The sequence below is a fragment of the Cryptomeria japonica genome, chromosome 1 (genome assembly GCF_030272615.1).
Source record: "Cryptomeria japonica chromosome 1, Sugi_1.0, whole genome shotgun sequence".
Classification (NCBI taxonomy): domain Eukaryota; kingdom Viridiplantae; phylum Streptophyta; class Pinopsida; order Cupressales; family Cupressaceae; genus Cryptomeria; species Cryptomeria japonica.
In genome coordinates this window covers 419587177-419600830 of record NC_081405.1, presented here as the reverse complement: position 1 = coordinate 419600830, position 13654 = coordinate 419587177, and the positions used below count along the sequence as shown (strand labels likewise).

Here is a 13654-nt window from a genome sequence, read left to right as displayed (position 1 = left end):
AGGCAAGTCTTGATTACTCATGATTTACATAAGTTTTACACAATTAAAGCCCAAGTTCAAATATGATTTAATCTCTATCTTGCCTAGATTGTACCATTTGATAGGTAGACCACAAGGAGTCTAGGAGGTAAAAAATGGTGTAACCAGTGTAATTAAATCTGATTAATCCACTGAACATTATTCATAGGTAACCAAAAGAGATTCATGGCTATAACACTTTAATAAACAAAGTATTGAACAAAACTCATACTGATTCGTATAAAGTAGATAGTGAGTTATTAACTTATTAGAAAGGGTCTATAACCAATTTAATGCTTTCCTACTACATGCAAACAAATCCAACTATGAGACGTCTACTTTTCCTTGTTCAAAAAAAAAAAGTATGTCTTTACAATGTGTACTTTATGCAGAATGCCTTGTAACCCAGTATAGTCACAACATGATGCATCAAAATTTGATAAATACTGTTCATTGCTTTTTACAGAATAATACCTGGATCTTGTTAACAAAAGAGCCATGAGTACTTCCAAGATCGTAAAGAAATGCATCACCATTTCCTTTGTACTGTAGAACTGGAAACACAGCCACATGCAAGATAAGAAGACCAAAAAGACATCAAAATACATGTGTTCATCTTACCCATCTAAATGCAGATGCAGAAACATTACTGATTCGTTCCACAAGAAAATTATCCATATATAATGTCATTGGAATTTAAAACAAAACATGTATGCTCAGTAAGAGAGATGTCAGTTAGGATTGGGATCATATGAACAATTTTCAAATTAATCAACCCAAAAACAACAGGATTCTCTCATGTGTGTGTGTGTCCATAACAAAATATTACAATTTACTTAACATTATGAGCAGGCCATAGCATATATTAGATTCCTGCATTGATTCTACTGACTACTGAAATATTAAGCCACCATCCAAAGTCCCTATGCCAACAGATGCTGCTACAAGAAAAAAAAATATAAGTCAGCTTTAGGTAACAGTTAACATGTTATAATATAGCTTGATTAAACTTTTCAATCTTTTCTAATAGGTGAAATGGGGTGTCTACCTGCCAGTCAATATCAACCAATTAAGAGAAAAATTATTTCTACTTTAGTTTGGAAACAAAAATGTAAATGTATTCAATGGTAAAACTCAACAAGCTCATATCAAATACAATGAGAATTTTGTGAATAGTTTGAAAGTAAACACTGCCCATTTAATAAGGAAATGGAGTTGCATGGAAATGGATACAGTATCTCATACAATTTACAAATATGACAAATTTTCAACACCCCCTAACATAGTTATTAGTTTTAAATTTTTTGTTTGTTATATTTATTTCGTTATATTATGTCTTTAATGATTTAAATGTATATGTGTGCATGTGCAAATAATTTATTTTTAATGTATTATTTCTTTAAATTTGCAATTTTTGAATGTTTTTTATTACCCTAAACTGGATACAGCACCAGATGGTTCTGTATCATATCCAGACATATTGGATGCAGCCAAATATGGGCCCATATATGGATGTCTGGATACGATATTCTCCTGTCTGGGATTATAATATCCATATCTGGATATCTAATACATGCATCTGGGCAAGGGAGGAGAGGTACCCGGCAACTCTTAACAAAGAACCATCTTTGTATAATGGATAAAAAAATTCTGAAATGCAATCAAACCAAAGTGCAAAGCTTATAGTCAGATAAAATGGGAAGACAAAATATCCGAACCAATAACATCAAGTGAATTTTTTTTAATTTTCACCAAAAATGAATATTAATTGTTATATAAAATAATGAATTTTAAAACCCTTCCAATCAGTGATTACTTTTTTGTGAACTAGCTTGTCATGTTTGTGGAAAGATGAAAAAGAATAGAAAAATCTAATTGTAGATATATAAGTATTAAAATAACGAACCATATGAGAATAAGGCATAATACTAGATTAAATTTCCTTAAATAAGTGGTGCATGTAATGTAAAGTACTAAAAAGAGGTAGGCAGTCTATAAAAATACTAAAGGGCACAAAAAGACGATAAATTAATTCAAGTGAACTGAAACTTGCAACAAACTATACATTACTGTCATGTCCCCAATTTTTGCCCTTCCTTAGTAACAGCATTTCTAGCAAGGTTGGTCTATATCAGGTTCCCGTAGGCCAGCAGAATGTAGAGGGAGCCAACTCAGGGGCTTAGAGAGTCATGCATGAGCTTTTCAAGCAGTTTGGAGCAGTTGACGGCAGTTTCCTAAAATTTAGGAAGGATCCCTATTTTTCAAGGGATTGACTGGGAGTGGTCTAGGGGGCATCCTGAGACCTCTGGGAACGTTTTGGAGACTTTGAGTGCATCTCCTATTTTCTAGGAGGTGTAATGTCCCCATCTTAGTCAGGGACTTGGGATTGAGGAGTTAGCTTATTTTTGGACCCTTATAGGCTAACAGAGTATGGATAAAGGGGTCAGTAATGCAGTATCTTGAGGAGTGGTCTGTCTATTTGTTCTAGTTCAGTGTTGAGTTCAGTTCTAGTCTTCGTTTCATCAATTTCTGACACTTTATGAGGATTTCCTATTTTTTAGGGAAAAATTGTTTAAAATAGACATGGTCCTATTTTCATTGGCATGGAAAACTGTGACCCTAGCTTCTGATAGATTCAGTTTCCGAGCAATAATGAGAGAGATATGAATTTTTTACTGGTTCTACAGGCAATTAATATTTTAATGAAATATTAATATAAAATCATAAAGTGCATCACTTAAATTTATTTAAGTGAAGATTTATTATCTCCTAAGCTAGGCGGGGCTTTTAGGGTTAACTTGGGAACCCTAACAGCAAGTTATTACTTTTAAATCCCCAATTGCCAAAAATCACACCTTTTGGGTATTTAGGCAGCCAAGATGAAATTAAACCTCATTCTTGATATTGAGCATTTGACATTTTCTCTTGAGCACTTAGCTATGGCGGCTAGGGTTTGGACCAATTTTGGAGAGCGTGCATTCTTCAGAATTCAGTAGCTTTGAGATTGTGAAAGATCAATCGAATTGTTGCAGCTTGGTTGGCTTCATTCAGAAGTCAAATTGAATTGAATTGGGGCAGATTTGGCTCCTTACAAGGCAGATTTGTTGTAGGGTTTTACTATTTACTGTTTTGTTGTTGATTTTTCTGTGGTTTGGAGGCTTCTTTTCCCAAACACACAGCTTGCTCATTTATTGGCACCATCTTTCACTGTTTGGGTGTCCTAGTATTTAAATAAGAGCAGATCTGAATTGTTCCACAATAAAAATCGGAACTTTGTAAGTTGCTGATTTATTCTTTCTTTTCAATAAATTGGCTAAGGACCTATGGATATGCTTCTAAATTCTCCAATTCATTGTTTCAGTTGATTAAATTCGTGTATTATTCAATATGTGTTGCAAATTAAAGAAACCCTCTTCTGCAACTTCTGTCTATTTCTGAAAGACCATCTTAATAATTAAAAATTACAAAGAAGATCTACAAATTACAACAGGTTGAAGAGTTGAACCAGCAAGGGTTCATCACAGGAGGCGACCCTATTTTTTAGGAGGAACACTCTGGAGGTGCACACAGTAGAGGGGAACCATTGGGATTCAGTTTCAGGGTGACAGGTCCAGTCTCCTACTTTTTAGGAGCATCCCTAGATTTTAGGGGAAAACTACCAGTTGGCTTATGTGGCTCGGGCATTATCCACAGGCAGGTGGCTTCAATCAGTTTACAGTTCTGAGTTTATTTGAACACTTGATGAATAAAATAGGAAATATTAAAATATTTCCTAAGTTGTTTAAATAATAAAAAAGTGATTATATTAATCACTTATCTTATTATATTATTAAATAAAAGTCATAACACCTTTCCTAGGCGTGGCAACTTGGGGGAGTTGGTTTAACTGATTTTGGCCCCATTCAATGAATAATTGACCCCTTTAGCCAATCGAACTTCTAAAGGGATTATCTTGCAAATAAAAAAAAGTTATTTTATTAATAAAAATGGCAAATGAAACCCTAATTCGAAATTAGGGTTTGGGCTGAAAATAAAAGGTGTTTGGGAGCTCATTTTGCACATCTTGAATTCATTATTTTTGCTTCTATCTGATTTTTGAGGTCTGCAACAGCATGTACCAGCTTTGGCAGCCATTGGAGGACAAAATCCCTCCAGAATTTGATTGTGTGGACGAAACCCCACTTCCAGCATCACCACGGTAGCACTATTTGACCAACAATTGGATATTAGAGACCATATTCAGCAGGAATCCACCATTTGCAGCTTTGTCAGGTCTGACCCTATAGATCTGAGCAGTTATCAGACATTTTCCAGCAGGTATTACTCCCAAATTTGCAGATCATACCTTCCAGGGCCAGTCGTACCATTATTTCTTGCCTGTGGATGCATAGAAAATAATTTCAGGGGTTTGGGGTCAGGGTTTTGGCTCAGAATCCATTGTTGAGGATTAATAACAGCAGTCCTTTAGGTCCTTTAGCTATTTAATCAGCTGTGAGAGCAATACGTGTATTTTTGTGGGGAAAGCACCTTGAATTTAAGGGTTTTAGCAGTGCAAGTTCTTCCTCCAATTTGTTTTGGTAATTCATTATTAGTGTAATAAAGCCAATTGGAGTTATTATTGCTTTGAGAAGACTTCTACATCATTCATTATTTCATTCTAGCTCAATAAGGAGGCTCAACCAGATAAGCTTGGACCATTGGTAGGCCAACCCTAGCTTCATTTGTTAAAATCATTCATTCATTTGCAAATGTAATTAGCTGATGAATAATTCTGAGTTCTGCAACTCTATTTCAGTTTGTCATTCTTTCTTGTATTGCAATTATTCTATAATCTTTATTGTCAAAAATTCAAGCAAAAAAACACCTAAAAACATAAAACCTCAAAACTACATCAAAAAACAAAGATCCTAATTGCTGGGCAAAGAAATCAGACTCAGAAAAACATATCAGATTGTTCCGATCAGCATTCAGGATCTTTCAGTGGTATTAGAGCAAAGACCTTGCCAGCCTGTGGTATGCTAAGGGATGGTTACAGAGATGAAAGAGTGGGAAAATGAATTAGCAGTCATCAAAATTGCTAGTTGGTATAACAGGTATTAGAAGAAGAAGAACCATCTAACATTTCAAGAGTATCTAGCTCTTAAGAGGAAAAGTATACCTATGCATGAGAAAGTTATTAGAATCTTTGATGACTACTAATGTGAACCTGAGGAGATCAAGTTTATTGAACCTTTTGATAGGTACTACACAAGGAGAAGGAAAGAAGATTGGTTTCAGCCAATCCATGTTCAAAATAAAAACAAAATTCAGTCATGTGGGAGCCCTATGGTGGAAGAAGAGAACAAAGAGGTGTTCCATCCTACCTATGAAGATATGGACCAGAAAGAATTAACCATTGCCCCTACAAAAGGAGCACACACGGGTCTTCATGACAACCTTGAGGTTGAAGGGAAGGAACCAACTCTATGTTTTATAGGAAAAAATTCAATTTGTGCGTTGGACAGTGATGTTGTTCACTCATATGGAAGCACTACAAAAAGGTGGTCTAGTAGTAAGTTTGATTCCACTTGTTTCATTCACATATTTGCCTTGGAGGAATACTTGATGAGATCATATGAGGCATTTTGCCTTGGAGAGCTGATTGTTGGATCTACGAGATTGCCTAACAAGAAGGTTCTACAATATGATAATGTTTGGTTTGTCATGATGATTTCACTATGGTTGTGTTTGGACGCAAAGAGCATACAAGAAATGCAGATTTGGAATGTTTACTTGGACTTTACATTGAGCTATGAGAACCAGCATAGATTTTGGAGAGGTCTCCATCACACATTCATTGTTGGAGAAAATCAGCCTCTTACAACAGCTGCTCCTATAAAGAAAAATGATAATGCGAGTGGTGTATAAAATCGGTATTTTGTCCCAGCATTTGATGAAGCACATTTAACTTTTGTTGATGAACCTGAAATTACTTCAAAGGATCTAGACAAAAGTTCTGATTTTCAGTATGGTGACCATAACTCTCTATTCTCACATGAGAATGAAACAAGTTTAGAATGCAAGCGATCTGATTATGGATATCATAGCATCTTGGATGAAGACTTCTTTGAGCCACTTACATTTCAAAACCCTTGGGAAAAGCATGAGACGAATCGAGATTCAATGTTGTTTGATGACTACAATGCAAGCAAAGAAGAGAATCTCAAAGGTCTGATTTGGGACAGCAATATTCTTCTTCCTCATTCATATGAGATTGGTACCCTTACACATGGAAAAACTTGTGAAGAAGAGTCTATAAGAGTTGGTACACAAGGAGCATCCATCGGTCATGATGATTTGTCTGATGCATCCCATTATAAGACTGATATCAGATACTTTGGAATCGCTGTTATATTGCAGTTCCGGAAGTTGAAAGAAGGATGGTTAGGAGAGGCAAAGAGAGCTAAGACTGTGGCTCAACAAGCCAAGACAAATCCTCAACATATTTATGATGTTTACCATTCATTTGAGGGACATGAGTTGCCTAATTCAGCATTGCCAGTTGAGACATTTGATCATTCTCATGTTAATGATAGGGGTATGATGGATGATTCTCTTAGTGGGCCAGCCACTCAAGAGTTGTCCCTTATGAGCATGGATGGCACATATACTTCCATTATGAGGTGGTCTCATGGTTTTCTTGACAGGGCAGTTAAGAGCATGTTTGTTTGCACCAACTCTGATTACTCCAAAGGTATGGACATAAGGGAACTATTCAGTCCTAATTTTCAGATTTATAACAGCAGTGATTTATTGTCCCTTTGTCATGGCATTGATGCATATAATCATGGGGAAGTGAGCCATAGTAATTCGGCAGTGTTGGATACACATGACACATGCTTTGACTCTTCTTATGATGGCATATATACTACACCAATGAGGTCGCCACTGGTTATTCTTAATGTGGCAGCGTTATCCTTGCTGTGTGACAGTTTGTTTGACATCGTACTCTCCTACTTCAGCTCCTACAGAGGATTCTTCATCTTGGTTTAGAATCCAGGTATTGACATGTATAATACATTCCTCTAGTGGATTCATGGTACGTTGCTACACTTTGGGGATATTGATGTTTATATCAGAGTAGCACAGCGGATGGGTGATGTGACATGCCTCGGATTGGTATGGGATTCGAGAATTGATGTGCAGTATGCAGGTACAAGTTGCTTGAGGACAAGCAATCTTTGGGAAGGGAGGACTGTCATGTCCCCAATTTTTGCCCGCCCTTGGTAACAGCATTTCTAGCAGGGTTGGTTTATTATTTGGTTCCCGTAGGCCAGAAAAACGTGGAGAGAACCAAGTCAGGGGCTTAGATAGTCATGCATGAGCTTTTCAGGCAGTTTAGAGCAGTTGACGGCAGTTTCCTAAAATTTAGGAGGGATCCAATAAATTAAGTATATTGACAACCAAAAAGGAAATTGCTGACCATTTATCAAACAGTGTTGTTGAATCGCATCTTTAACATATTCATGTTGTGAAATATCTTATAGTCATGCTCTTGCGGTGCTGTCTTCTATTCCCTTACTATTTTCTACTACAAAATAAAATTGGTTTTGCATACCTACCAATCTAAATGTTTGGATTGAAAACACACAAAAAATGTTCATGAAAAGTCCAGGTAATACATTGCTAAGAAAATAGAAATATAAGCACATTGAAGCATGTAATTGATTTTATATTTTCTGCAAAACCTAAGAAACTTTAAATCATGAATCAATCTGCTTAATTAAAACAAATCTGAGCCTACCAGCATGGTAGCGAGAAATAGTGGGATGCTCCAAAACAAAATCACATTGATCACTGCGTCCAAACATATATGCTCCTTTCTGGGAACTGCATTTCACAATTGCAAACATTGTCAACATCAAGTTCAATTGCTAAATTTCAGAATTTTATGATCATACATGCCAAATGGAACACGTAAATAGTCAATATGACAATAACGGTCATGACTAATGGACCAATCTCACAAGAGGCAGTTTTACAAAATAATAAGACTGGAATTCAACTATTTATTTGAGAAGATACATGATTTGTAAAGAATATTACTGCATCGGACTTATGATTTGGTATTGCCTGAAATAATATGTAAAAGAAACTTATGTATTAGAACATACATAATGGTCATATTATACTTCACTGTGATAGTTACAAAGTAGTAGCTAGCTATGAGTGAGTCGTTACTTATGATTCATGAGTAAGTTGACAGTTTGGAGGCAGTTCACAATTACATAAGTCAATTGGATAAAGAACGCTATACATGTAATGCAGAATAGATCATAATGTGAAGAAGTATATTAAGAATTGAAGTATCTAGGACAAAAACAATTATGGAAGGCAAAGGAGGATACAAAGATCACACTTAGAGAAAGGTGAAAGAGATACATAGATGGATATTAGACAGTTATGCAGAAACTAGTTTTATTAGACTTGATGAATAATTCTGAATAGAAAACCTTTCAAGACAGCTTTGCAGAGACATAGTTAACAGAGAAATACAATTATGTTTACTATTTTATCGGTTGTGAAAGGCTTGAAGCAGGGGGTTCCTGTTTTTATTAAAACGGCCCAAGAAGAGCAAACAGACAGTTCTGAATACAAAAAAGTGTCCCGCAGTCCAGTTCAAAGGGATTTATGGGGACCTGAAACAGTTATTGACCTGCATTGATATTTATGTCCTGGAACTAGAGACAAGAAGGAAAGATCTGTAGACATGAGTAGTCCATAAAGTGCTGAAATTCTGATTCTGCAGAACATCTAGAAGACTAGAAACATTGTTGAACTGGATAGCCAGGACTCTGCAGAGCAAGATACCCAAAAAGTCTGCTTTGATCTGAGTTGAAAAAGTTTTTTATCAAACAGAAACATGAAGACCAACATAAACAGAATATTCAGAAAAATAAAAGTTCCTTCAAGTAAAAGCCTGATCTTGGGTGGTAAGCGTGAATGTGAAACCTGGATAAGTTGTTACAAATATAAAACAACTGCAGTTTTCCAAATCCAGATATTTAACTGAAATTGTCAAAAGATAGCCTGTATGGGAAGGAGAGGTTGATGAACTTGGTGAAGATCAGGATCTCCAAACTAAAATTAGAGAGACACTGATGCTTTTGAGAGGATGATGATTCCAAAACTCCAAGTGCTGAATGACAAGTTGTTTGAGGTTTCAGGGTCAAAAGTTGAAGGAGAATTCTAAGTTGGTTGAAAAAAATATACCCTTGAAATGGAAGAGGGAGTTTCCTTCATCAGCAACTGCAGACACATTAAAGAAATCAAGGATCAATTAGCCACCAGAAAATGGAAGGTAGAAGATGCAGATATGAATGCCATCACTCTCAGGAGTTTGTCTCCTTTGAAAATTTTGTTGAAACATTTAATACAGCATCTTAAGATGCTAGGGTATACTGGAAAGTGAATGAGATGAGGATGTCAGGAACTCAGGGCTACTCAAAGAAATTTGGCAGGAATTTCCCAAATTTCAGCAGGGAAGCAGATCCTTCCATCCCCATCATATTCACAGAATACATTTAACTCTTCCCGTCTAGCTACAAATACAACAGGGCTCCCCTTGGGCTTTGAGGGTTTAGGAATCTCCAAGCTGTGTCAGGTGGGTGCTTTTCAGTTGAGAGTATCCTGCATGTTTCAGTTGTTTGCCCTGTGGTACTTTTGTTAGATGCAAGTCTGGTGGTAAAGATATCTTCATCGTCCAAGCAATCAGTTGTTGGATCATGTTTGTCCCAGAGAATATCAAAAGCTAAGATTTTGTCATGGGCTAAAGTCATTTGGAATGGTCCATCAAGTTAGCTTTTCTTCTAGAAGGGTGTTAACTTTTTTGTAGTAAACTTTGTTGCTCATTCTATTCAAGAAGATATTTTAAATTCTTTGCCATTAGATCTTAATGGTTTAAAAGTAGGTTTGAAGCATTGCATCTATATAGTGTGTGTTGCTCTTCTGATTGATCTGAATCTCATAAGTTTTTGGGTAAAAACTATATGGTCTCCCTTTGGAATTCTGGAATTTGGAGATCCACGAATATATAGGAAGAACTCTAGGAGATCTAGTTGAATTAGATCCTTCATCACTGGACTTGTCCTGTGCTTTATATGCTCAGATCAAAATTAGGAGGGACATGGACACCCTGCTGCCTGAAAAATCCTATCTCAACTCTAGTTGTTGAAGGGGACTCTATACTGATAATTGATGCAAGAAGATGGGATCAACCCCCAACTAAAAACTTAATGATATCCTTGCAGATGCAAAAGCTATAGTTCCAAGCATTGCAGAGATCAGATTCCAGCAATGATTTAGAGAGACAGATAGACCTGTGGAGCTTTTGGCACACGCAAAAATGAACACAGATGTGTAGCCTCAGCTGTAAATCAGTTCTAGCGGAGGGGCCTGATCTGCACACCCTCCTAATCAAGGAGCACAATTTCAATTTTTTTCAAATAGAAATAAAAAATATTAAAAATTTTACTTCTACCAACAGCTCTTTGGCAATATAATCAGTAAAACATCATAATCCATACAAATCTATTGAATGGCTAATTGTATCATCCTTCTTGCATGGTGATGAAAATTACCATACTCTCTCCCCCTCTCATTATCATTTAAGTAGATGCCCTTTCAATACTGTCGTGTCCTGTCAAAGATGTAGTACAAAAGAGCTTTGGTAGCTGGTGGTGTTATTTCAAGCAAAATGGATGAAGATGGATTTGAGAGAAATCCCCTGTGTGGGGGCTGCTTCCAACAATTGTCTTGGGAACACTTTTTGGATTGAGGTGCTTGTAAAAGTGGCCATAGTTATCAAAGTGCTGGGTGAGATGGTTTGAGTAACAAAGCAGCTAGGGAAAAACTGATGCTCTGGTATAAGAAGATTTCAACACCAAATGGTCAAAATTGAGGCCATGCACTCTTGGATTCTAGATTATGTATCAAGGGCAAAGGAATATCATGATGAGTTACAAGTTAATGGTGAGCGCTACACTAGAACTCAAACAGATGTTGCAGCACCATGGCAGAAAAAAATGTTCATAATAGATTGGAAGCTATTGTGCTTGTGGTTCACAGAAAAGGCTTGAAGATTGTCAAATTCTATGCAATGCCCACACTAGGACTCAAAAACAGATGTTACAGCACTATGGCAGAAAATTTAGAATGTCCATAGTAGATTGGAAGCTATTGTGTTTGTGGTTCACAGAAAAGACTTGAAGATTGTCAAATTCTATAAAATGCCCATACTCAAACAAATCTGCATCATGTCCCAATTGCCTCCAGGTCATGCAATTTTAGAGCCTGGTGTGAGGCTTGGTTTGATCCCTAGTCAGATGAAAAATGTAGCTTAAAAGGCAGGAAATTGTCCAAGTTCCTTAAACTAAGCAATTGGGCAATGAGATGGGTAGAAATGGGGATATAATATCTGGGAAACTGAAGCTACAGCATTCATAGATTTGGAATGAATTGCCTTCAGTCTGCCTGGCCATCTGTGCTTGAAGCATATGTTGTCTTGGTCAGGTTATCTTTGGATCTTTGGACCTCTTCTTTCTCTCCTGTCAGTGGTTTGTTTTTATTTATTGGCAGCTGTTATAGTGGTTGATGTTGCTATTGTCAAATCGTTTATCAGACCAGTCAAATTTGGGATATAGTTGAGTGTAGAACATGCTCCTCCGGGGTCCCCTGTTTTTATTTGTGGACTTTGATCATCTGGCTGAGGTAGCAATTCTGCAAGTTGCTACCCTAACTCTTTTAAGGCTTTGTAAGGCCTAAGGGCTCCTGACTTTGTTAAAAGCTTTCATGATCATTTGAGTCGGGTTTAAATATATAACCTCAACTTTTTCTGTTATACTGGAGGTTTTGCAGCAGCATTTTTTAGTTCATTGCTTTTGTCCAGACAAATCCAATTGAGCAGTTGCGCATATTAGCTGTAAATTTGTTAATGGCTTTCCCTGTTCAAAGAAGGCATCCCTGACCACTATTTTCTCTTCAATACTGCATATGTTTTTTAAGGGCATTTCGCTTTGGTTCTGCTCCATTTGCCCCTGTGAAATTTTGCTTTGATGCTTGGGATCTTCAAGGTGTTACGAGTTGTATAGTGTAAGGTTGTCAGAAAGTTGTGACGGATCAATTGTCAGTTGGGAGGGCTAAGTTCATTTCGCTCAGAATCTCTGCCTGCTGTATTGGCACTTGATGATCTCCGACTTCTACTTTAGCTTCTGAACATTCCTGTATCATGAGGGTTGTGATCCTCCCTCTTGCTTCTCAGACGAATTGCTGTAAAGACTTGTGGTGTTAGTGAGCACCCTCTCAATCTTGTTCGCAGATAGTAGTTATGCAGTCCAATCTAGAAATGATGCAGTTTGAAGGCCTAACAGATAAGTTGATTATTTATTTTCTGTTTTCTCCCTGGCAATGTTGAAAAAATGCAAATTGCTCCGTGCCAATGTGAATCTGCATCCATCGGGTGAAAGGCTGTAAATCTTTTTATTTTGGAGATGAGGGACCGCGATTAATCGGACAAGAAAAATATATTATAAGCAGGGCAAAGAAATCTGCAGTGAGTAGGATGCTTCTGGAAAAACTGTGTGAGTTTAGTTTGCATAACTTTTTTAGTCACACTACCGATCCATTGTCAAGATGAAAAAGAAAGAAAGATATAGATTTTTGCTTCGGCAGTGGTGTTTGGAGAGAATTATGGCATGCAATGAGCTTTCAAAAAAAGAAATAGAATTACATAACATAATTGAGAATAATGAAATGCAAGTACTTACACGTTGAGGTTGTCGAGAATGACTCCATCCTTGACAAGTTCGATGTAGTAAGGGTGAGGAGGAATTTCACTCCAGGGAGGTATTGCATAAGGCTGAACTGAACAACTGATACTGTTGCTTTTCTCATTATTGTTATCCTCAAGCGTTACAGGGGCAGAAGGAGGACCCATTGGCACCTTCATCGTTTCTTCCATAACTACACAGCCCGCTGGTAGCCCGGACGATGATGAGGGTCGTAGCAGTATTTTTTCCTGTGCCTACCAACAATTGTTTTTAGCCGCGTTTGCCACGGAAAACATATTTATCCCTAGCAAGATTTCGAATTTTGTTGAATGATCCCTCTTCATAGATAGTTGATTCGCAGTGCATCGCAACAAATAAGATTACGGGTTTTTAGTTAAATTTGAATTTTCTACTATTTAGAGGGTTTCAACTTGTCTTCTAATTAAAGATTTAAAAATAATTATACAAGTTATATGTAATGGTGAAATTAGTATATTTATACATGTTTTAATGTAGTTGTATATATATTTTGATAAGAAAATTTTAAGGTACTATTAGATAAAGTGGTATATTTCAGTGGTAAGTTTGGTTTGTAATTAGATTTTTATTTTGTTTAATCTTTAAATTATTGTTTTATAATTTTAGAACTTCTTTTCATTTTCACAGTTAGGAATTTGTCATTGAGAGGGTGAAGAAAGGGTGTGTCAACAAATTAGAAGGGTTAAAGGTCAGTTAATGAGAGTGGATAGTCTCTCCTACATTTTGGACTTAGTTAGACCGAGGAGGGTATTCCTAGAGGTATTCTTAATAGGTTTTTATATCAATCAAAA

The 13654-nt window shown here is 36.6% G+C and overlaps 1 protein-coding gene across 2 annotated transcripts in view; it reads right to left on the bottom strand.

Moving 5' to 3' along the window:
- LOC131065353 (uncharacterized) overlaps positions 1-13200 on the bottom strand; it is a 127074-nt gene extending 113874 nt beyond the window's left edge. For both annotated transcript variants that reach the window (XR_009111406.2, XM_057999847.2), the window contains exons 1-3: positions 12822-13200; positions 7802-7887; positions 493-572 (exon numbers count right to left, since the gene is read on the bottom strand). Coding sequence is in view for 1 of the 2 variants with exons in the window: in XM_057999847.2 (XP_057855830.2) it covers positions 493-572; positions 7802-7887; positions 12822-13015 (360 nt within the window). In the remaining variant the exon portion in view is untranslated. The remainder of the gene's footprint in view (positions 1-492; positions 573-7801; positions 7888-12821) is intronic.
- Positions 13201-13654: the final 454 nt, after the last annotated feature.